This window comes from Falco biarmicus, chromosome 7, assembly GCF_023638135.1.
Source record: "Falco biarmicus isolate bFalBia1 chromosome 7, bFalBia1.pri, whole genome shotgun sequence".
Classification (NCBI taxonomy): Eukaryota; Metazoa; Chordata; class Aves; order Falconiformes; family Falconidae; genus Falco; species Falco biarmicus.
This window is the reverse complement of record NC_079294.1, coordinates 43079934-43101106: the sequence shown is the minus strand read 5'-3', so window position 1 is coordinate 43101106 and position 21173 is coordinate 43079934. Positions and strand designations below refer to the sequence as shown.

The 21173-nt window shown below is 45.8% G+C and overlaps 1 protein-coding gene across 2 annotated transcripts in view; it reads right to left on the bottom strand.

The window, feature by feature from the left end:
* The window catches only part of SYNE2 (spectrin repeat containing nuclear envelope protein 2), a 191426-nt gene that overhangs the window by 7013 nt on the left and 163240 nt on the right, over positions 1-21173 (bottom strand). Inside the window, exons 97-107 of one of the 2 annotated variants that reach the window (XM_056346104.1) lie at positions 12129-12291; positions 8391-8578; positions 8081-8231; positions 7439-7621; positions 5984-6121; positions 4886-5080; positions 3770-4037; positions 3346-3414; positions 2407-2543; positions 1364-1493; positions 44-255 (exon numbers count right to left, since the gene is read on the bottom strand). In XM_056346104.1, coding sequence (XP_056202079.1) covers positions 44-255; positions 1364-1493; positions 2407-2543; positions 3346-3414; positions 3770-4037; positions 4886-5080; positions 5984-6121; positions 7439-7621; positions 8081-8231; positions 8391-8578; positions 12129-12291 — 1834 coding nt within the window. Of the gene's footprint in view, positions 1-43; positions 256-1363; positions 1494-2406; positions 2544-3345; positions 3415-3769; positions 4038-4885; positions 5081-5983; positions 6122-7438; positions 7622-8080; positions 8232-8390; positions 8579-12128; positions 12292-21173 lie in introns of those variants that run through there. The other variant, XM_056346105.1, reaches the window with a different exon arrangement.

The following is a 21173-nucleotide window of genomic DNA, read 5'->3' as shown; positions in this document are numbered from 1 at the left end:
ATCGGCATCCTGAAATCCCACTTCTCAGTATGCCATAACTTACTTCCAATTTCTTGACCCTTTGTCCCAATGCCTGTATGCTGGTTGGAGGTTTCATTTTTTGCAGTTCTTCCAACTTTTCCTCAGTTTTATCAAGCCAAGCAGAGACGTCGCCGAGATCTGAGTTCAGCTGCTGCCACTGCTGCCATTTCTGTTTCATCTGAAGTTTATTTCTGAGGTCTTGAGCTTGGATGAGCTCCCATCTATCAATAATGCCTACAAATGATAGAACAACAAACATTTAAATCTTCAGTAAGGTGAAGAGTGTGTGAAACAGATACACAGAGTTTTACCAGCAAATTATTTTCCGGTCTACTCAAGGCCAAATAATTGCTACCATGTATTACTGTTACCCAGACAGTAATGCTACACAGGATTTTCATCACATTAATCGATGTTTTAATTCACATGGAAGAACAGAGCAAATCTAAGGAAACAGAATTCAATGAGCCCAGTTGTGATTTTGCAGACACTAAAATTCATCACGGGACAAAGTATGGTCCAGTAGTTTAGGACTTGGGTTTATGTTTCATCAATTCAGTGCTAAAGGAGCTGGAGATGCCACCTGTGCAATCACTAACACTATTTCTGGAAGGGCATCTAAGCCCTTCTCAGCGGTTTTCCCGTTCATCCCATGCATGGGCCCCAACCCTGGTCCATCTGTGAGACCAAAGACAAAGTGAGCTGGTGCATACAGCTTCAGTCTTCTTTTTATCACTTGATTCGCTTTAGTGATTGCAGTACGGATGTATTACTAGCATCTCAAGCACCTGAAAGCAGGAATGAGATCTTAAAAGGTTAAGAGAACCAGCTTGTTGGCCTCTGTGGAAGAAAGTACCACAGTGAAGACAGTGAAGAACAGAATATATTACCAGCTTTGACAAAACATTTCTGTAAATGGGAGCTGTAGCATCTTGTTATATGGAGTACCAATAACTGAGAAAACCTACAGCAATCTTTTTTTAGACAGAGACACACTTCTTTGGTTTGAAATCTGATTAAAAGTCTTTGAAGTATTCAGTATTACACAAAAGTGAAATTGTTCCCATTCATTCCAAACAGCAAAGAGGCTGAAATATGAGTAATAAAAATCTCAATTCTGTCAGAAATTGCAAAAGCTTAGAACAGCAAACGCAAGTTGGACAGTATCAGGTTGAGAAGGCAGCTCAGTGGATCTTAGCAAAATATATGAATTTAGAGAATAGTGGTTTACTTCTCTCCTTCTCAAGGCAAATGTGCTGCCTTTGTGACACCTCTGCTTTGTGTCCCCGCAGAGCCACAGGACAAACACTACAGCACCAAAGCCACTCCTAATGCTCTGTACCTGGCTGCTTCCCTGCAGCTGCTATATTCACAAGCTCTTGGTCATCTTGGGGTTCTTCATCGCTCATGTTGGCAGAAGGAATTTTCTCCTTATTGCTGCTGCTGCTGCTTGCACAGCTGAGCTGCTTCACCTGGAACAACATTTTGGTGGGTAAGCCCTGCACGTTAACAAGCCGTCAAAGGTCAAACTGAATTTGTGATCCTTTGGGGTGTCTGGGCTGCCACTGAGCTCTTGCGTGTCAGATTTAGCACTGGACTTCTGAATCTTTGCTAACAGCTTATACAATGGCTCTATGTGCCTTCTCAGTAAACAAACACAAACCATAGTGATGCTAATTATTATGAGCCTGGACCCAGTAAATTAATTGCTTTTGCACGACATGTACCAGACGCTCTTTGCTGGCTTTTGGGTCTTGGCAATATTGGCTCTAATGCTCTAAGACTGTATTAATGATGACAAAAGCAACCAGATACCAGTACCAGCTTCGCTGACAACTGGTCCAGATCCACTGAGCCTGGCAGCTGCTGGTGAAGCCACGGCTGGCCCCCAGCCACCAGGGCTGAGGCACCAACAAACAATAGCCACTTGGGCACACTTTTTAGTGCCCAGAAGCAGGTTACATGGTGGCCTGCATGCTAGAAAAGGGCCCTTCAAATTGGCCTGCTTCGGAAAGGGAAGCATGTCAGAAAGTATCAAGGAATGTATTCAGCTCTCTCCTTCTGGGGTGCGGCGGTGGTGGGTGAATTCACCTAGACTTGCCCTATGACAACGGAGGAGCTAATTTGCTCCAGATACTGACTGTGATTAGAAGCTTACCACAATTGTTCTGAATTGCTTTAAAAAAGCTATTTAGTGAGGGGATAGAGACTCTCACTGGTTATCTGACCCACCAGAAATAATGTCTAAGCTTGCATAAAGTGAACATTTGCCCCCACCCCACGGCTGATCTCTTCCTTGATGCTGGAGGAGGGGAGAGGGGGGAGTAACACAGGAACAACAGACTGTGTAGTAGTGGTTCAGTGCCCGTAGAGCCTCCAACTCACATAGTCTGGCTTATAGGGAGTACTTGTCTCTGGACCAGACAACACATTTCCAGCAATCTTTGACTGGTGGTATCGGCGTTTCCTGCAGACTGGGCTATCTGGGGAATGCCAGGGATGAGCTTCTGAAAGAGACTTTTCTGGAACAAATAAAACCAAAACCATATGCCATGAGTGCAAAATTCCAGCTCCACAAGGAAGCTGTTGCTTTGTATTAAGTTAGAAAGCGCTCTGCATAAAATGGCATCAAGTTATGGCATAAAAATGACAGTTTTGCAGCTTTCCTTGCAAAGCATGCACATTTGCAAAACGTCCACAGTGTTTCAAAGGTAATGAGATGAGAGCCATGCAGTTATGGACATTCTGTTTTCTTCTGGAAAATGCCTGAATGCATGTATGAATATTCAAAAAATAAAAGAAAAAGGCTGCACTGTGGGTTTGCAAAGTTTGCATCCCAACAATACTATCACACATCTGCAATGCATGCCAGCAGGGACAAGTATAGACACGTCCCTGTGTGGAGAATGTTTGATCCGGATTTAACAGACAGGACGTACACAGTTCTGTCATGCACAAAACACCAGAAATACTTGCAGAGTTGGAACTAATGTCTTCAGTAATTACGCAATCAAAATCAGAAACAACCAAACAAGTGATACTACCCAGAGCAAACCACCAAGAAAGTACCAAAAGACTTTGGATCAATACAATGAAATGCACGTTAACCACCTTGGCATTTACCAGGCAAAATCTAAATGATATGTTCTTGACTTGTTTTTAATGTACATGTGAATACTGCAGCGTACGAACACCATGACAGGATGAGACATGGTGTCCACACAAGGCAGGAAGTCAGACATTACGTATGAGAGAGGTTGAGGAATATAGCGTGCAGCACAGGGAGATTGCCATGTTCAGACACATGCATTAGCAGGTGCCTACCAGAAGATGCTTTCAAAGTTTTTGTGGTCATTTTAAGATATGCCTCAGGATTTTCAGTGATTTCTACATCTGAAAAAAGAATAATGTCATTTTCCTCACTATTCAATATTTTCCAACTGTTAAAAACAAGTGAAACAATGAGGGACAGCAAAGACAAAGAGCAAAATAGGGTGTTGGTACTACTTTCAAACATTCTTAAAAAGTAATGTTTCTAAAAACCTTGTTTCTGAAAATACAAGTTTGGTTTAGACAATGCCACTCCCTTCATCAAGGCATCCGAGAGATGAGACTGCCCACATCTATTAACAGTACCTCGAAAACCAACCAACAACGTGGGAGCAAGACCTCACCCCCCCTCCCCTCCCACACAGGGACATCCTGCAATTGTCCATGTCGAAACAAACAGCTGGCGATCGGTTCTCACCTGACAGAGCACTGTAGTATGTTGCTTCTTCTTCGTCTTCAGGAGAGGAGGAACCTCCCACATCACCTGTGTGATCCCACTCGAGTGGGATGGAGTCAACACTGACAGGGGTTTCACAGCCTGATCTTTCATGACCTTGAGCAGGGGGCATAAGCTGGCCAAGGGACTGTGCTGCAGAGGCCTTCTTATGCCAGGGATCATTCTGGATTTCTCCAGAGTCTTCTGGATCTGTCTCATTTTCAGAGGACTCTTTTTCATCATCCAATCCCTAAAAATAAGTAACAATTATGCATGTTAATAAGATTTACAATAGATCTAAACTGCTCAATAAGCTAATGACTGAGCCACACAGTACTACTAAGGACTGTTTTGCAGTCAGCTGCAGTAATCAAAGACTATGTGGCTAAAATTAAAGGGAAGCACCATTTCTGCCTCCTTCTTTTGCCAAAATGATCCTTGCATCAGCAGCTACCTCCCTTCTTTCAAGACACTCAACCACCACCATAACATCTCTCTCTAGTTTGCAGGGAAGGGTACCAAGCGCCAAATGGACTGCGCAGGTCAGCAATGAAATGATGCTCAGGCAGGGGTGAACAGCTACTTGCAGATGTTCATGTTACATCCTCTACCCAGCTTTCTAATAGATGTTCGTTCTTTTTGAGCCAAAGCAAACTGAGAATCATCTAGATGTTCCCAGTGAAAAGTAAAGAGCATGCTGTTCCCCATTCAGGGTTCTCACAAGAAAGTGGACAGATGGAGCCTTGCAAACAAATCCATAAAGAGATATTCTAAGTATGCTACTGAAATTAAAGACCACAAAGTGATATTAAAAACACCAAAACCACTTTTAAAACCCTCAAACCACTACTACCTAAATATTAATCCCGTTAACTACTTCCACACTATTAGCCAGATTCTGCTGATGAAGTCCCAACAGGAGACCTGTAAGGAGACAAGGCTGGCGACAAAAATTTAGCAAAGCTGGCACAACTGCTGAAGAGCTCCTGACCCCTTTGAGCTCAAACCACTCAGTCAAGCTGCTAGGGATAAGCAATGAGCATTGCAGTTCAAACACCAAAATCTTGCCAAAGCATCAAAACAACTGTTGCTTCTTACAGGATGCCTTGACGTCAGCCTTTGATGGAATCGAGCAACTCGCCCAAACACCTCCTGACAATAGCGATGAAGTTCCTCCAATTCGCCTTCAATCAGGGTAGCATCCAGAGGCTCACTCTTCTGAATCAACTGCTCCCCGAAAACGATGAGCTGATCAATCTTATTGGTGTTTAGTGTTATTTCCTGCTGGAAACCCTATTTGGAACAGACAAGAAAAATAATTACTTCTGCAATACCCCTTTCCAGCCTAAGGTTTGTCCTTTTCTTGCTCACTACTGTGAAAGAAAAGCAACAATTTGACATTGTTGTTTAACTTCATTGGGCAAATATCTTTTTACTCAAGAGGTACAGAGGTTTGTTTTATTAGCAGTACTACAGTTCCAATGGAAGTGACATTTTCCACCCACGTGTACGTCAATGATTGCAGTGTCCTGAGCCTGCAGGGGATCACGAAACGAGTTTAACTAATCAGTTTATTCTTCTGTCAGGTACATACAATCTTTCCTCAGTAACAAAGAAGTCTGTTTGGCTGGTTGGGCCTCTAGCTTACACAATGGTAAATCTACATCCCAAAACAATTAACAGCAGAGGGGGAAAGGAGAAACCAGCATATAAGCAGGCAGCAAGGAACTAGTATGTTCTTTAGAATCACTCACGTGCCTGCTGTCTTATTTCTGTTGAAAGTCGCAGCTACAAACAATGCACTCAGAGGAGTGATCCTACCTTAATGCTAATTCAGAAAAAATCTCAACAGAAAAAAAGCACCTGAATATAGGAACGTAGCTTTTACTGTTAACACACGTGTGCCAGATGTAACGTCCTTTCCAGGCCAGATATCACTGTCACTGACAGCCGGTGTTGGGAGAAAATGGCAGGATAGAACTGAACACTGAAGCTAAATTTAAATACTGTACAGTTTAATCTTGATTCAGAGGGTAAAAGTCTTAACGATTTACTGGTGTCTTAAAAGAAATATAGCCCTACAGTAATCTGTTGGCAATTGTGAAGTTCCAGAAAAGCAGATGATTCTGTCAAGAGAGGGCAGCCCAGTAAGATCAGCTGGGCTGTATTAAACAACTGCTTTCTAAGAATACGTACATTTAACTGACGCATTTTGTCATCAAAGTTACTTTTTGAGAAGTGCTCCACGTTTGTCAGTTGGAGGTCCATTTCTGTGAGCCAAACAAGGATGCTTTCTCTCAGCCCCTCAAACTCATCTCTCCGACTGGTGAAGTGCTGAACAGGAAGAAGGAAGCCAGTGTTATAAGACTTCAGCTACAAAAAAAGATGGTCATGGGAGCCCTCTGAAAACAGTGTTTTGTTTCAAAACTGCTGTTCACCTTAAAGGCCTTCAGGGCAGCATGCCACGTACAAAAACTGTCCCCTTCGTTACCGACGCTGGAGCAAAGTGTCCTATGTTAGTACGCTATTCATATAGGAGAGGGAACAAAACTTCAGCAATGCAAGATGCTTCTATGGGATTATATTCTTGCTTCCACACCATATACCTTCTCCCACATCATTATAGCAGTGTAACTAACAGTTATTTGGACTCAGGTTTAACATCTAACCTGTTCTAAATTTAGAAGACAGGCAAAGGAAGCAAGCCTCATCTCTAATTACAAGTATTAAGGCTATGACATTAAAATCAGTAAAACAATAGAGAAGCTGGATCATGGATGACCACACCAGTGTAATTAATGCGTCATTTGGCAGGCAGCCAGGAGCTCTCTCTGCTGCCATCTCCCGCAGAAGCTGCCAACAGACATGCAGCTTGCAGTGGATTTGCTGTTCAGGAGGGGCATCGTATGCCACCCCAAACACAACACTCCTGAACTGCACAGACCAAACTCCATCAGCGCTCTCACAGTCTCATCCACAGACTTTCGAGATCTAATAGTTTTCCCTGTCAACCGCTTGCAGCACTGCTGCATTTTAAAATCAGGCAGTGACAAATTTGCCCCGGGGCACAGCACAGAGTATCTGCCCAGAAATCAGTTTACCTCCACAAGCAGGACACCTCTTTAAAGTGTCACAAATACACTCTTTGACAACGTTCCTCTGTCAGGCAGAGCAGAGCAGGAGCTGGTGACAGCATCGTGCCTCTCCATCACATCTCCATGTTTAAAACCTTCTGGGTGAATCACAACAGGGCATAAAATAGAGCCGTGTTGTAAACTCCAAACCCTGCCTGCACTGGGGCCCTTTTGTCTCTCTGCCTCTTATTTACAGAAAGGTGCAAGTGCACAAACACATCCACCCATGACAAGGCTGGGTAAAAGGAGAGTGGGACAGACGCAGTAAGGCCTGCAAGACACCTTCCAAAAATTGCACCCATTCTTCCCTTGTGCTTCTTCAGCTACCAAGAACCCATCTACCAAGGACACACTTATGCCAGGAACTTGGTGACCTTTCCAGAGCTGCTCTCCTACACTGGTAACTCCAGACACAAACCAACGCAAGGGAGTTGCTCCAGGAACATGCATTGCCCTTGGGTAATTCCTACAGAAACTTGCAAGTGCTCCTTACTCTCTCACCCCACTGTGCAATCACCTTGAGTCTCCTCAGAATGGCAGCGACTCGTTTCTGGAGATTATCCCAGCGCTGGTTGCCTTCGTGTACCATCTGCTTCAACTTGCTGGCCGAGTCTGTACGGTTCTCGCGGGCGAGACGCCTGTACTGCTTATTGATCAGCTCCAACTGAGTCAATCGTTCATGAACGTGCCGTTGGAATGCCTGCAAGGCAAATCAAGGAACTCAGTTCCCTTGCTGCTAAGAGAAAGGATCTGTCTGATAATATCCATCAAGAGAGATGATGATGCCCTCCCCTTAAAAAGAGACCTTCCAACTGCCATGACTTCACTTATTAGGAAAAGGAAGGGGGGAAAAAACCCCATAGTCAACCCACAAAGGTCTCCTGCCCATAAAAAACAAACCTTGAACTTACAAGCAGGAGCTTGTCAGTTCAGAGCACTGGATTCTCCACATTAAAAAAAATAAAATCTGGAGACAAATAAATCAGCCAGACACCTAGCAGCCACACACTGGCTGAATTATTTACGTTTTCTATACCACCACTGTCAAACTGGTGTTTTTCAGTGATCCAGGCATTTCACACGGACAAGAAGTATTGAGCAGCCTGACCATGCAGCCTGGTGCTGAGCGTAAAAACAATGAAGTTTTCCACTTTTTCACCTCAAATTTCTTCAGCTCCTCCTTTGCATGTGTGTACAAAACCTCTGAAGAATTAGGCTTTGCGGCTATCATTTCAGATGATTTTAGCCAATCTTCAAAGCGAGAATAGTCATCAAAAAATCTCTGCCACAGGTGCCAGGTTTCCTCAATTCTGGGAGGGAGATGCAAAAATGGAAAGGTTTTATCACAAGCAAACTATTAATTTTGGGGTTTTTTTCTTCTTCAAAATTCAGCTTGTGGCAAAAGCTACAGAGTTTCTTCAAAATGCTGCCACAGGCTCCCTTAGAAGGGGTAAGAAAGAGAGACTTACTTCATTCGCCTTTCCATAGACATGGCGCAAATGTTTCTCCACCGTCTGTCCAAACTCCTGGTAGTCTGCTGGATGGAGTCACACTCTGTCTCATTAGCACACGCATCTGAATCGTGTAGCAGGACTTCACAAATATTAAACACGGATTCCACCCCTGCAGTGTGTTGTTCTATGTCTCGTTGCAGATCCTGCCATTAGCAAAAGAACAGTTTGAGCAGAAGGAAACATGCACTGCTAGACTTCAGACATACCTTTTCAAAATGCTGCAGAGGATGGGGAAACAGTCATTTGTGTGTCAGGAAAAGCTTATTTAGCTTTAGAAAACAGACTTGCAGGATGAGCTGTGCAGATAACAGGCTGATAGGTCAGGACAGAACTGCCATGCAAAAAGGGATTGTCCAGCTTTGGTTTCTTGGTGAAACCTCCATCTTCTCCTTAACAGTCTGGACAATTTTAATGTGTATTCAAAATCCAAACCTTACACATACTGTAAACACATACTGGCCAATTTTGACAGTACAAGATGACCGTGTCTCATATCAGCTTGCTACGCTGTAAGACTTGACAAAGAACTCGTAGTACGTGTACTTTAGTGACCATATATATGATCACAGGCTGGCATCACGAAACACAGCACACAAGCAGCTGGTGTTACACTACCTTTGTTACCCCCTCTTGTAGAGCTCCTGTTTTGACAGACTATTTCAAAAGGTCTGGAAAAGACCCTTTGTCTAATCTACACGACCGTTTTCCTCTCCAGAGCCTGCATCTCCAGCATAGTCTGGCCTTGCATTCTGTACCTGTAACTACTCTAAAGTCAATGTGATTAAATAACAATTGATTAAATAACAAGAAAGCCTTAGCTAAATAGTTCTTATTGAAAAGGCAGCTCTGTACAATGCTACCAACTGTAAATATTAATGAAATTACAATGTCTATACATTTCCATCTTTTTCAACCCATTTCCGGTGTTCATAATGAAGGACAGGGAGACTTTTGCTTGAGTCACACTAAAACAAGAAACCAAACTTTTCCGACAACAGTGAACAGGAACTCCCATTAAATAATGGGATTACTGATTCCAGTGAACAGATGAAGCAGAAGTGGTTTTGCTCTAGACTTACAAAACCAAACCAAAACAAACCAAATAACCCCCCCCCAACAGACACAGCCTGTTGTAAAAAGGAGTTGAAGGAAGATCTTCCCAGAAGTCAACAAGTCGCAAGGAGCTGAGTATCAGCCACTGGCAGTCGTCAGTGGTGTTACATGAGTACCTGAAAGAAGAGCTGAGCCATAACTGGTCAAAATTTGGCTTGTGGGATTTGTGGTAATGTACAGCTTTAAGGAATGTAGAAGCCAAAATCTCTACATACATGAGAGACTGCCAGAAGCAGACACAACATAATTTTTATCAGCTTATTAAGGATTCACAGTTGTTTTATGAGCAAGAAGCAGCAGTGTCTTTTTAACACAGGCTCTACGTTTGAGAGCAGGCTCTACCCCACTACTGCTGCCTGGAGAAACCCTTCTGAATTCCTGAAATTACACTGGATTTATGGCTGTTTTAGTGAAAATAAGAATTTGGACCACAGATTACAAATCCACTCTACCTGCACATGGTAGTGTGGCTGACATGATCTCATTAGTTTTGGTCATACTTGCGTTCATGGAATAATGCTAAGCAGAATCCTTGCTGTTTTCCAAGCTGTTACTCCAAATGACCTGACCCGTATTACAGTGAGACAAACACAACAATCTAAGTAACAGGGCCAGGAAGATACACTGAGCCCAAAAAGGTACTTTTCCTTCAACTCTGCACAGCATTGTGCAGAGAGCTTAAACAGACTAGGTGCTGCTAGAATTCCACATTAGTGAAACAGCTTTGAAATCTTAAAATTAATATTCACCTTTTAATTGAACAAACACGCCATAAAAATCTCTGTGGATGCACAATGCTTTTAAAATGTCATTATTCAAGACTGAACAGGTAAAGCTTTTCCAGTCATGGGTGTCAAATAAAAGAAGCCTGTAGGGCGTATTTCTCACCATCACTCTGCTCTTGCTGAAATAATTGTTTGGCTAAACCCAGGAAAGATCTTTTTACTTGTCATGTTCAGATAAAGGTTTCTTTCATGTGGAGTGAAAGAGGGCTGCTTTTTTTTTTTTTTTTACCGTGGTCTTTTTAGCCAGCTGTCTTCTCCTACTCAGCCTGCTAAAAGGTTAGAGTAGGAGTCTAGAGGTGCCCAGAGGTCTGTGTTTGAAACAGACTCCAAACAACAAAGCAGTATGTAGCTCTGAGCAGCAAATGATGGGTCTTAAAGCAAGCTGAAGCTTGAATGCTCATAATAAGAATAAATTAGTTTGGACACAATTCCTTTGTGCCCCACGTTCTTCTCTGCCTGGCAATTTATCACAGTCTTTGAAAATGCAAGAGGTTTGGATGGGGAGAAAATATTTCCCCGTTGTTTACATCACCATTCACAATGCAGACCAAACTGTCAGAGGCACTCAGCACAGGCCTCTGGTGTTTGACTAACTCCTGCAGTGGAGCGTGGGAGCCATCTCCACTCTGTCACAGAGGAGCTGGCCCTTCCTGGGATGTCTGGGACAGGAGTGGACGGAGAGCCGTATCAAGCAGCAGAGAACACAGCCCTCAGGTCTGGGTCACTCAGGGATCTTTCCTTAAGACACAAAAGCAGCAGCCACAGAGAGAGAAGACAGGAAGGATGGGAAGAACACCCACGGGTGTTCTTAAAGGCAGATGTCAGAAAACTTCCCCACCTGACAGTGTTATTCTTGATCCTCAGTTTTAGGGCAAGTATTCTTGTTTAACACAAAGGCCAGATGACAGCCATGGTCATTCTCAGCCTTCCCAAGGAGGCACTTTGAACCTGGGTGTACTTACAGCACAGCCCTGAGCAAAGGCTGACTCTGCCAGCACGTTTGTGCTTTGGAGAAATTCCTTTTCCTTCCCTGGCTGCTGGAGAGAGAAATGTACTGCAGGACTATCAAACTCATCTCACACTTCTACTTGGCTGGGATAGCTGTGCCCAATCCTTGCCATTTCCAGTACTAGCCTAGATCCTCAGGATCCCCCTGGTAAGCCACCGTCTCAGAGAAATGCCTACACGCGCTCAACCAACACCCAGCAGCGCTAGGCTGGTTCACACTTATGCCTCAGCAGATTCACGCACCATCTCACCCAACCCTGAGGGAATCTTCCGAGCCTGCCCACTGGATCAGGCCTCAGTCAAAGGGCTGTTTGCAAAAGTCCACCCTCCAAAGCTCAAACATCCTGCTCTGCTGTCTGCAAGGAAGGGGACTGAGCCAGTGAGGACAATACATCAAATCACAGCACTTCAATCTGTCACAGCCACTTTGCAGGAGCCCAGGCATTCATTCATGTCAGCCCAAACCGTCCTCGTGTATTTTGCCCACTGCACGTGCCCTGCCTAACCCTTATGAGGTCAGTTGCACTTAATGTAAAAATGCTCTTTTTTGTATTGTGTTTGTCCTCTTTGGGTGGAGGGGGAAAGGGAGAAGTGGGGGTAAGTCAACATAATATTGAACCTACAGCAAGCAAGTAAAATTTTCCCACATAACGCATCTTGGCAGGAACATGCCACGAAAGGCAAACAGAAGGCCTTGCTGAAGAAAAGAAACAGGTGATTTTAAACGAGGACCAATTGTAATCAGCAGCATTTCAGCTCATTTACTCTAGCTGCTGCCATTTCCCACCTGCTGTTCTGCCAATCTCTTCTGGATTTCTTGATCATCACAGATGTCATAAACAACAGGCTTGGAAAGCTCTGACTCAATCCGGGCCAGCCAGGTGCGAAGGTTACTCATGTTTTTGTCCAATAGTTGTATAAAAGCAAATGTTTCCTTCAGTTTCTTCACCCTAAGCAAACCAGGAAGAACATTTTGTTACAAAGATCTGCAATCAGTGGAAAGGATGTTAGCAGAAGGTGATGACAGGCATGGCTTCGCGATGCACTTACTGTCGCACCAAGCTCTTGCCTGTAAATTAGAGCCATGTTTTAGTCAAAATCTACCTAAATTGGCTCAGCAGGCCTTTGCTCTACAGCTGCAAGAAGATCTTGTGTGAATTCTTTAATGAAACTACATAGGCAGAGTGAATTTTCATCTGCTAGTGAGCTCTTCAGCTCTTCCTGGACATTTGTCTAAGCAGGAGTTTGCACCATGACATGCTGCAGTTAATCTACAATGGGTACCTATGGTCTGATTTATCTGCTGTGAATTACGGCCAGTGTCTTCTTCAGCAACCAACAGGCCCACCCTAATCAGCAAGGTACCCCTCCGCCAACGGAGGCAGAATCTGCCCAAACCACAGGTCCAACATGCTGGGAAAATGGTCGCTGACAGGAGAGGAGAAGGCCTGAACAACGGCCACTGCAGAACTTACAGCACCATGATATTAAAAGCTCTTCTAAATAACACACCAACAGGTACGGAGACGTGCCAGACCACCTGGGTGGGTGAAAATGAAAAACACAATCCCGACGAGAGAGCATATCCAACAGCTAGGAAGAGTCGTGCGGCACACAAGCAAGTGAACCATTGAGACTATTTACTTTTCTTACAGCTGTTTGTAACACAGCTCTCAAACCGCTGACAAACTTTTATTTCCAGCCTTTACAGCATATTCCCATGCCAACCCCCCTTATCAGCTCCTCACATTATCCAAGCAGCATGCTTGTACACTTTGTCAAATTTGTCCCCATGTGCTGCAGGAATAGCGGTTGAACTACCTCACTGCTCTCAAATCTTGCCTTGAAATTCTCATTTATTGCAACTCTCATCAAAAATTACTAAAAAGCCCATCACCAGGGTGATGCTTATCTCTTCTGACCTCAGACTGATATCAGAGTTCTCCATTAACTACCAAGGTCTAGATGGCAAAACCAAAACCAAAATCAAACCCACCCTTGACCATGATTTCCATCAGACCTGTCTTAAGCATCCAGATCAAAAGATGAGATGAACTATACCAAAAAAGCATGTCATTTCTCTCCATGAACTGCAGTGGTCTACCGTGCAGTACTCCACCCACATGAGCCACATTATCTAAGTCAAGTGCAGTGCAAAAAGTTAAAGTATGCATCACGAACAGGTCAAAATGTTTCCCATTCATCAGCCACCATGACTGGGAACTGTCACCATCTAAACAAAACCAGCAGCTGGGACTGGAAGGGCAGCTTGTACAAGGGGAACACGGCATGTCCCAAAATGCAGGGGCCTGTTGAGGGGTCTGAGATGAACCCTAATGTACTTGGCCACACCAGCATTCTGCACGCTAGAACTGGGGCAGGCTAGAGGGGATGTAATCTCATCTAGTGCAGGCAGGGGCAGATTACACCAAGTGCACAACAGAAGTGCCCTGACAGCGTACCTGGATGCTGGTGGCATCATGCAAAGGACCTGCCCTTCTTTGCAAAACCAATGAGGAGTTTCCCAGCCACCATCCTGCCTGCTGCCAAACTACCCCAGCAAGTTTTAGAGCAGAGGGGTCCAATCTGCCTGTAACCGAGTGGCTTTTGCAGTTGCCTGTTGCAGCGTATGATACAATGACAGAAGGCATCTAAGATGGCTAATCCATAATGAATATGCCACTCGGTCAGCAACAACTGATCTTATTAGCAACCTTAAGGTAATCAAAGAGGATACGTATGTCAGCTAGACACTTTATCTAAGGTAAAGCACTTACAGAGGAGATGTGGGAATGATCTTGCTGGATTGGTTCAGTCCTGTTGGTTACTGTGAAGGTACAGAGTAAGGCCAGCAAATCTGGGGTCTCATATGGATTAGAAGCCTGGGAAGCACCTTCCCCCACCTCTTGTCCCAAAAGGACCAGGCAGTACTACTAGCTGTTTTACAAGGAGGGTGAGAAAAGCACAGCTCCTACACTAGGAATCCGGGCAGGTATTTAGCAACTCTGTACTCTCCAAAACATAAATTTAGTCTTGTCTGGTTGATGCAACACAGCAAGCCATCTTGAAGGATCTGGCCCAAGTCCATGGCCCACCTTGTTCCATTCTTGCACCCACAAAGCCACCAACATTGGTGTAAAGTGCAAAGCAGATGCCTCTGCCCCTTTATGCTGACAGTGCTTTCCACCGCTACAGCTGATAGAGAGGAAGCCAGCAGATGACAAAAGCATTTAGATTGTTAAGGAAAGCGAGAAGAGCTCTTTTTAGAGCTTTGCTCCCAAGTTCAACCCTGTACTTAGAAGGCATCTGGCCCCCAAGCAAACAGTTGCTATACAAATCTTCCTGTTCCTGGTGTTGCTTCTATTAAGTGGTACTGAATGAACGTGTCATACTCCGGTAACTGTACAGCATTTTCTTATGCTATCATGGGCTGGCAGTAATTTAGCCAGAATATCTAATTCTTCCTCCAGCCTGTCCCCTGTTTCTGTCCCACCAGCCAATTTGGATCCAGTCGGTTACGATGCTCAGCGAGGCCTGTGACTCCCCAGGGCAGGGGCCCACCAAAGACAGGTGACTGAATCCTTCCCCCTGGAGAGATAGGATGATACAGGCTCTGTGTTGAGCACGGAAGGAAAGAACTGCTAGAAGAGCCAGGCCTGAGGAAGAGTCTGAGCCAAACATCTATGCTGTTGCGTTGTTAACTCTGCATAACTTCAAGCTAGTCGGGAGGAAAGCAAGGCTCCATTGCTGCACTGTCCCTGGCTGTATCCAGTGGCCATCTATTTGCTGCATATTCTATAACATTCCCCACTAATGCTTTGGCAATGTCTTTCTGGCAGCTTGCAGGAGATGCACATGCTGGGACCATCTGATGGTACAGCTGAACGGCTGAGACCACAGCTTACTGTGCCGCTCGACATCATCTCTGCTTCCCTGTACTCCTTTTTCTTCTGTGACCACCTGCTTCCCATCCTGAAACTGCATTACAGGAAAATTCATGAATTGCAAGACATCTTTCTTCAGTCTGCCTATTGGATAACAGATAGGTGAACATAGCCAAGGAAGTCCAAAGCAAAAGCAAGAGATATTAGATTATAAATAAATGTCTGAGTGACAGCACATTCAATAAATTAAAAAGCAACAGTTTTAGAATCCAAGAAGGGCGCTTTTTTTTTTGTGCACACACACCCCCCCCCCCCCATTACTTTGGCTTAGAAATCACTCTAAAATTCAAGTTATGAATCATACCTTAAATATGTGGGTCTCTATCTACTGGTGTTCCTAGAAGCAACAGTCTCAAAACCAGAATCACTGTGGTACTGAAAGCTTGTATTTACTTTCTAGCAATTGCCCTTGCAGACACACCATTGTATTTCAGTAATTTAATCTGTTACATATTCTGGATAGAATGTGGCATTTGTCAGTCATTTAACCACCCTTAATGCTCTAAATCATTAATCTCAAACTCTCTGGCTAAGCAGCCAGGGAAGAATAAAAACCAAACAGAAGCCCACATTAGTGCTGTGTGTAAGCAGGAAGGCAGTCTTGTCCAGATGTTTACATTGGCTGCTCTGCTCTTGTTGCAGTCAGCAGACAAAGAGCCCAAGGAAAGGGTAGGGATGTACACTGAAGCAACAGGTGAAATGATGAAACAAACATGTGAGCATCCTCCTTGACCACCCTCAGCTTGCACAGAAGTCACAGGGAACTGCCATTTCTTTGGCTACAGCTCAAAGAAAAATGTAAAACAGACTAATTACATCTGTAAAGGTCTTACATTTGCAACAACCACTCTGAGATGCATTTCTACATTGCAGGTATTCTTGCAAATTATCTGCTCTTTGCATGAAAGAAACCTCAGGGACTCTTTTGAGATACATCCTGAAGGGACTATTTGTTGAAGACAGGCCTCCTGGGAGCCAGGTGGGGGTGCACAATGCAAGCCACCAAGCCTGGAGGCAAAAGCTCCCCCCACATCCAGGTGACCAATTGCCTGACACACACTGAATTAACAGCAATAAAAGTTCAAGTTCAACAGATGAAACACGCTCCTCCCAGTTATCCAGAAGGTGGAAAAGGCTGCCACCACTGTTGATTGAATTCTTCCTCTTCAAAGTATAATTCTCACGTTATTTGGTTATTACAAAGGCCCACCTATCCATTAGCCCACTTCCCAGCGTGAACTCACCTGCCACCATTCAACATGCCCCCAGGAGCAAAATAAAATAGTAATAATTAAAAAAACCAAAACAAACAGTCCAACGAATATCACCACTAATCTAAAAAACCCCAACAGACTCAAACATCTCTTGTACTTTGCAAAGGGCCCAGCTGAAAAGATGTCCAGGTTCAAAGCGGCGCTTAGACACATGCATAAGATGCCAGGGATAAGCCAAACAAGGCCAGTTTCTGAATGTCCTAATCTTTACACCAAAACAGAAGCGGCAGAAGAAGAACAAAACTAGTAGATTATACTAAAAGCTGGCTGCAAAAGTGAACAGAAGGACTAACTGGCCTGACTTGAGATTGGATTTGGGTCTTAATACCCTTGATGAAGTTCCCAGCACTGGGTTACAAGAGAAACGCATTAAGCTCTTTCAGGCTGTGTCATTGCATAGCCCCACAAACACACAGGGCTTGCAGGACTGCTCAGGAAGTACCTAGCAGTAGAAGGCACTTCCAGGTTGCCTGAAACATATTCACACAAACATCAAGAATTGCAAAATGCCTGTCAATTGCACTGCATTAGCTGTCAAAAGGCTGCAGGAAAAGGTACAGGGAGGCTTAAATAAGGTAAAAAGTAACATTCAAATTTTAGTGCCTGAAGGAACGAAAAATACCTTGACGTATATTCCAAATGCTCCTTCATAAGCACAAAGGTCAACAGAAAAAGATACTACAGACCCTTGTTTATAACTGAAGAGGAGCTGAAATCACCTTGCCAGCTGACAGGATTGTTTACCACCCTGTAAAGCAAATGAGATGCACAACCCAGGAAACCTTTGTTCAGTAAGGTGCAGGGCGAGCTTAACCGTGTGAGGGACAAAAGACCCCATCTGGAGAGGATGTCAAAGGCAAATTCTAGGCCTTTGTATAAAAGGCCAAAGACGTTTCTCCCTGCTGCGGCCGCGGGTGCCATGAGGCAGCCCCCGTGTCCGCGGGCTGTCAGCACCGGGAGCAGCGCAAGCGACGGGGCGGTTTTCTCCTCACCCTGCCAGCCAGGCCAAAAGGCCCTGGCCACAGATGGCCGCCGCCGCCGCCGCCTTGGGTGCGAACGCCCGGCACGCAGCCGGCCGCAGGCGAGAGCCCCCGAGCCCCGCTCCCCGGGCTGAGCCCCGCTCCCCGGGCTGAGCCCCGCTCCTCGGGCTGTCGCGTCGCAGCTCCCACTCGCCAGGGCGAGCTGCAGCCGGCGGCGCGGCGGAGCCCTCCCCCCCCCGGGGCCGGCCGCATCGTCCCCGCCCGGCCACGGCCCCCGCCACCCCACCTGCAGCTGCTTACGGGTCCGCACTTACGGTTCGCAAGAAAAAACCATTCCTCGGCTGGCAACCCCCAGCTGCCGGGGGACCGTGCCGACCACGGCAGGCACGGCAGAGGAAACCCCTCCTCCACTGATGCCCTATTTATTCGCCGCGTTAGCATCTCGCGTGGGGGGGGGGGGGGGGGGGGGGGCGGGCTCGCCCATCCTCCTCGACGACCCCCAAGTCCCAGCTTGGGGACACCGTGGCTCTCCCCAGTTTGAACCCCGGGTTTGGGTGGGTGTTTTACCTGGCAAACGGCCGCATCCCTCAGAACAAAACCAGGAGAGCTTCATTCTGACACAAGGGAACTGGCACCGAAGCAGCGCGCACCACTCGGCTGGCAACACAAAGGTTGCGAGCTGGAGCTTCGGCACGGGAGAAGATCGATGCGGTGCTCATTTCTCGTGCAAAAGAGACCTCGGACCCGGATGATTTGCAGCAGAGTCAATTTGAAGTGAATCCCCAAACCCGAGAAAACATACATCCATGCACAGGCACCACGCACAAAGATATCCTTACTTCCTCTACATTCTGCTTTCTCACTCTACCATTATATCCCAGGTATTTAAGTACGAATTAAATCTCCCACACACTAACCTGTCCTCTCTTTAACCTTTCAGTGCAGGTGGAAGGCCTCCAGTGCAAGCAGCCTGGTACACTGGAGAAAAAATTAACCCTTAATGTTCATTTACAACACCCTTCATTTGTGGAAAAACACACTGCTGTGATTTCTGTCTGTTATGACTGTCAGAGATCACGGGGTGGGGGAAAAAAAAAGGCAGAAGTCTGAGAACCTTGGATTAAAACTCACCCAGTCAGTATCAGGAAAAAAAATAAAGAAGTTATGATAATCCCGTCAAAAATGCAAGGAATGATTTTGAAATCAAAGATTTTTCCGTGTTCAGGTAATCTTCCGCAGACCTGTAACGGCTTGCCAGTCGCTCACATTTGATACACGACAGGACAAAAAGTGCCTGGGAAGACACTGCAAGCTGGGAGAGGGCTCCAGACATTTGTACAGGTAAATCAGGCCCCGTCACCTTGACAGTTTAACCTGATTATGGTCCAGGGAGGTTCAAAAAACAAATCTGAAATGGTAGGTCTGAGAAAACACCAAAATAACCCTCCCAGCTTGACAGGCAGACCCCGGGAAAGGCGACAGCATGCAGCAGACAAGGACTCCCCTTTGCCCTGCCAACTCCCCCTGCTCCCGGCACACCTCGGCACATGTTGCATAACCAAAATAAGCTGAAGCATCCTGCCTGATACGATAATGAATTCTGTCACAGCTTCTGCACCAAAGAGGAGAGTAATCCCTAAAGGACAGGGAGCCCAGAGAACATGGAAAGAAAGCTGGCACTTTGCGAGTGAGACTTCAGCCATCCACATTTTTGGGTTTTTGCACCAAACCAAGTACAAGAAGGAGATTTCACAGTGATACTACCACAAACCAGTATAATTCTGTTGAACATGGCTGTATAATTTACCTGAGGGCCCTCCTGCAGCATACTTTGCTTCTCTTGCCATGCAATACTGATCGGCAGCAATTTAAGACCTTTGAACTCAGACTGCACTCAGACTGACCGTGGGCTGCCTGGCCGCAGCTGCGACAGGGTAGGACAGCACACCAACACGTGGTGCCTGACAGCCGGCCCTACCCAAGGGTAAGCAATGTGGCACAAAATAAATAGAGATGAGCTGAGAGGTAGCGCGAACCCGGTCACTCCCTGTACCTACCAACCCAGGGTCTGCTGCCACCAGCGTGGCTACCCAGGCAGCCCAGCCGCAGTGAGGGTGCAGGGGGGAAGGGGAAGCACAGACAGCGGCAACTCACTGGAGCTCCCCAAGAAAACCTCCATGGAGCCCCTGCGCAGCACAAGGTGGTGTCACTGGAGAGCTGCAACTCCTTCCCATATTACCGCAACCTCGGCAGTTCCAGGCTGTTTGGGAATTTCAGATGGAGTATGCAGCAAAGCAGCTGAAAACACCTTGAATCTCCCACATTCAATGTGGGAAGGAAGGGTCTGGCTTTGATTGTGGCAGTTAAAAGATTCCTGGATCCCGCAGTGTGGGCTGGCAGCTTGCAACCACAGGGAAAAGACCTAGTTGCCAAGGATTCACATTTTAAATAAGGCAGTATATTTGACCTTGCTAGCTTCCCTCTATTCTCATGCTTGCATTAAAGATCACCATCTCCTGCTACGTACACAAAACATGTACCTTTCTCCACAAGGCTGAAAGCATGGACCAGACCCACCAAGCAAGAAAACACATCGCAGCGTGCCCACAGCCAGAGCAGCTGAGAAATGGCAGTGGGAAAAGCTGCAGGATGCCCAGAGGTACAGCAGTGTTGTATTTGTTACTGTAGATACTCGTCTGCAGACCCTGATAAAGCTGGTGGCTTTAATAAAGGCTCATGCTTTGCACAACCCCAGGCAGTGCAGACACCCTCCCGTGACATGTGGGTGCTCCTCCAGCCTGCCAGCAGGCACTATGCAAACAGCAGTGCAGAAGGCAAACACTTCCCTGCTGGCTGGGAAGCAAAGCGTGGAGTTAGGATCAGTGGTGGACCGGCCAGGGAAGGACACCAAGGAACGTGGCTGTGTGTAACACAGTTCCTTGCCAGTTAACGCATGGATAGGGAGTGCTGCTCCAGAGCATGTTGGGGATTAATTCCCACTCCACATGTTTTTGGCCATTTACCATTCCGTGGGCAGCCTGTGCGCTCCTACTACTACTGTTTCAGGCCTTCACCTGGGGCATTGTTGCAAGCATGCAGCGGTTTCCTCTGGCAAAGTGCTGCTATGAGGCTGGTGACGAGAGTAAGGTATATTCTGTGTCCAATTTTACAGTCAGCACCAATGCTCCCTTTCTGCCTGTTACTATGTTTGTATTCCTCCTCTATCAACAGAGGCTTCAGCACAAGAACCTCCCCTGCTAAGAGTATCTTCTGAGCTGAACAGAAACTCATTTGTTCTCCTTTCCAGGCATGCTAATGTCTCGATGGTTACTTTATCCCAGGAGAATTAACATTTTGAGACTTTTCCAAGTTTGCACCAAGTCACACTATGGCTGTAACACACACGGCAAAGCTTTTGTCACCACAAACCGAGCACAGGCATATAATGAAAGTGTTAAGTCCTGCAAGTGCAGCCATATGGCAAATCTGAGCTTGTCACCATGAACTAAGAGAATCACTTCAAGGACTAAATGGAGAGGTCACCTAATTTGCCCATCTGTCCCAAGACATGTATTGGTTTAAAAAGGTGAAATAAGCTATCGGGAGAAATGTCCTGTATTGATACACTGGCTGG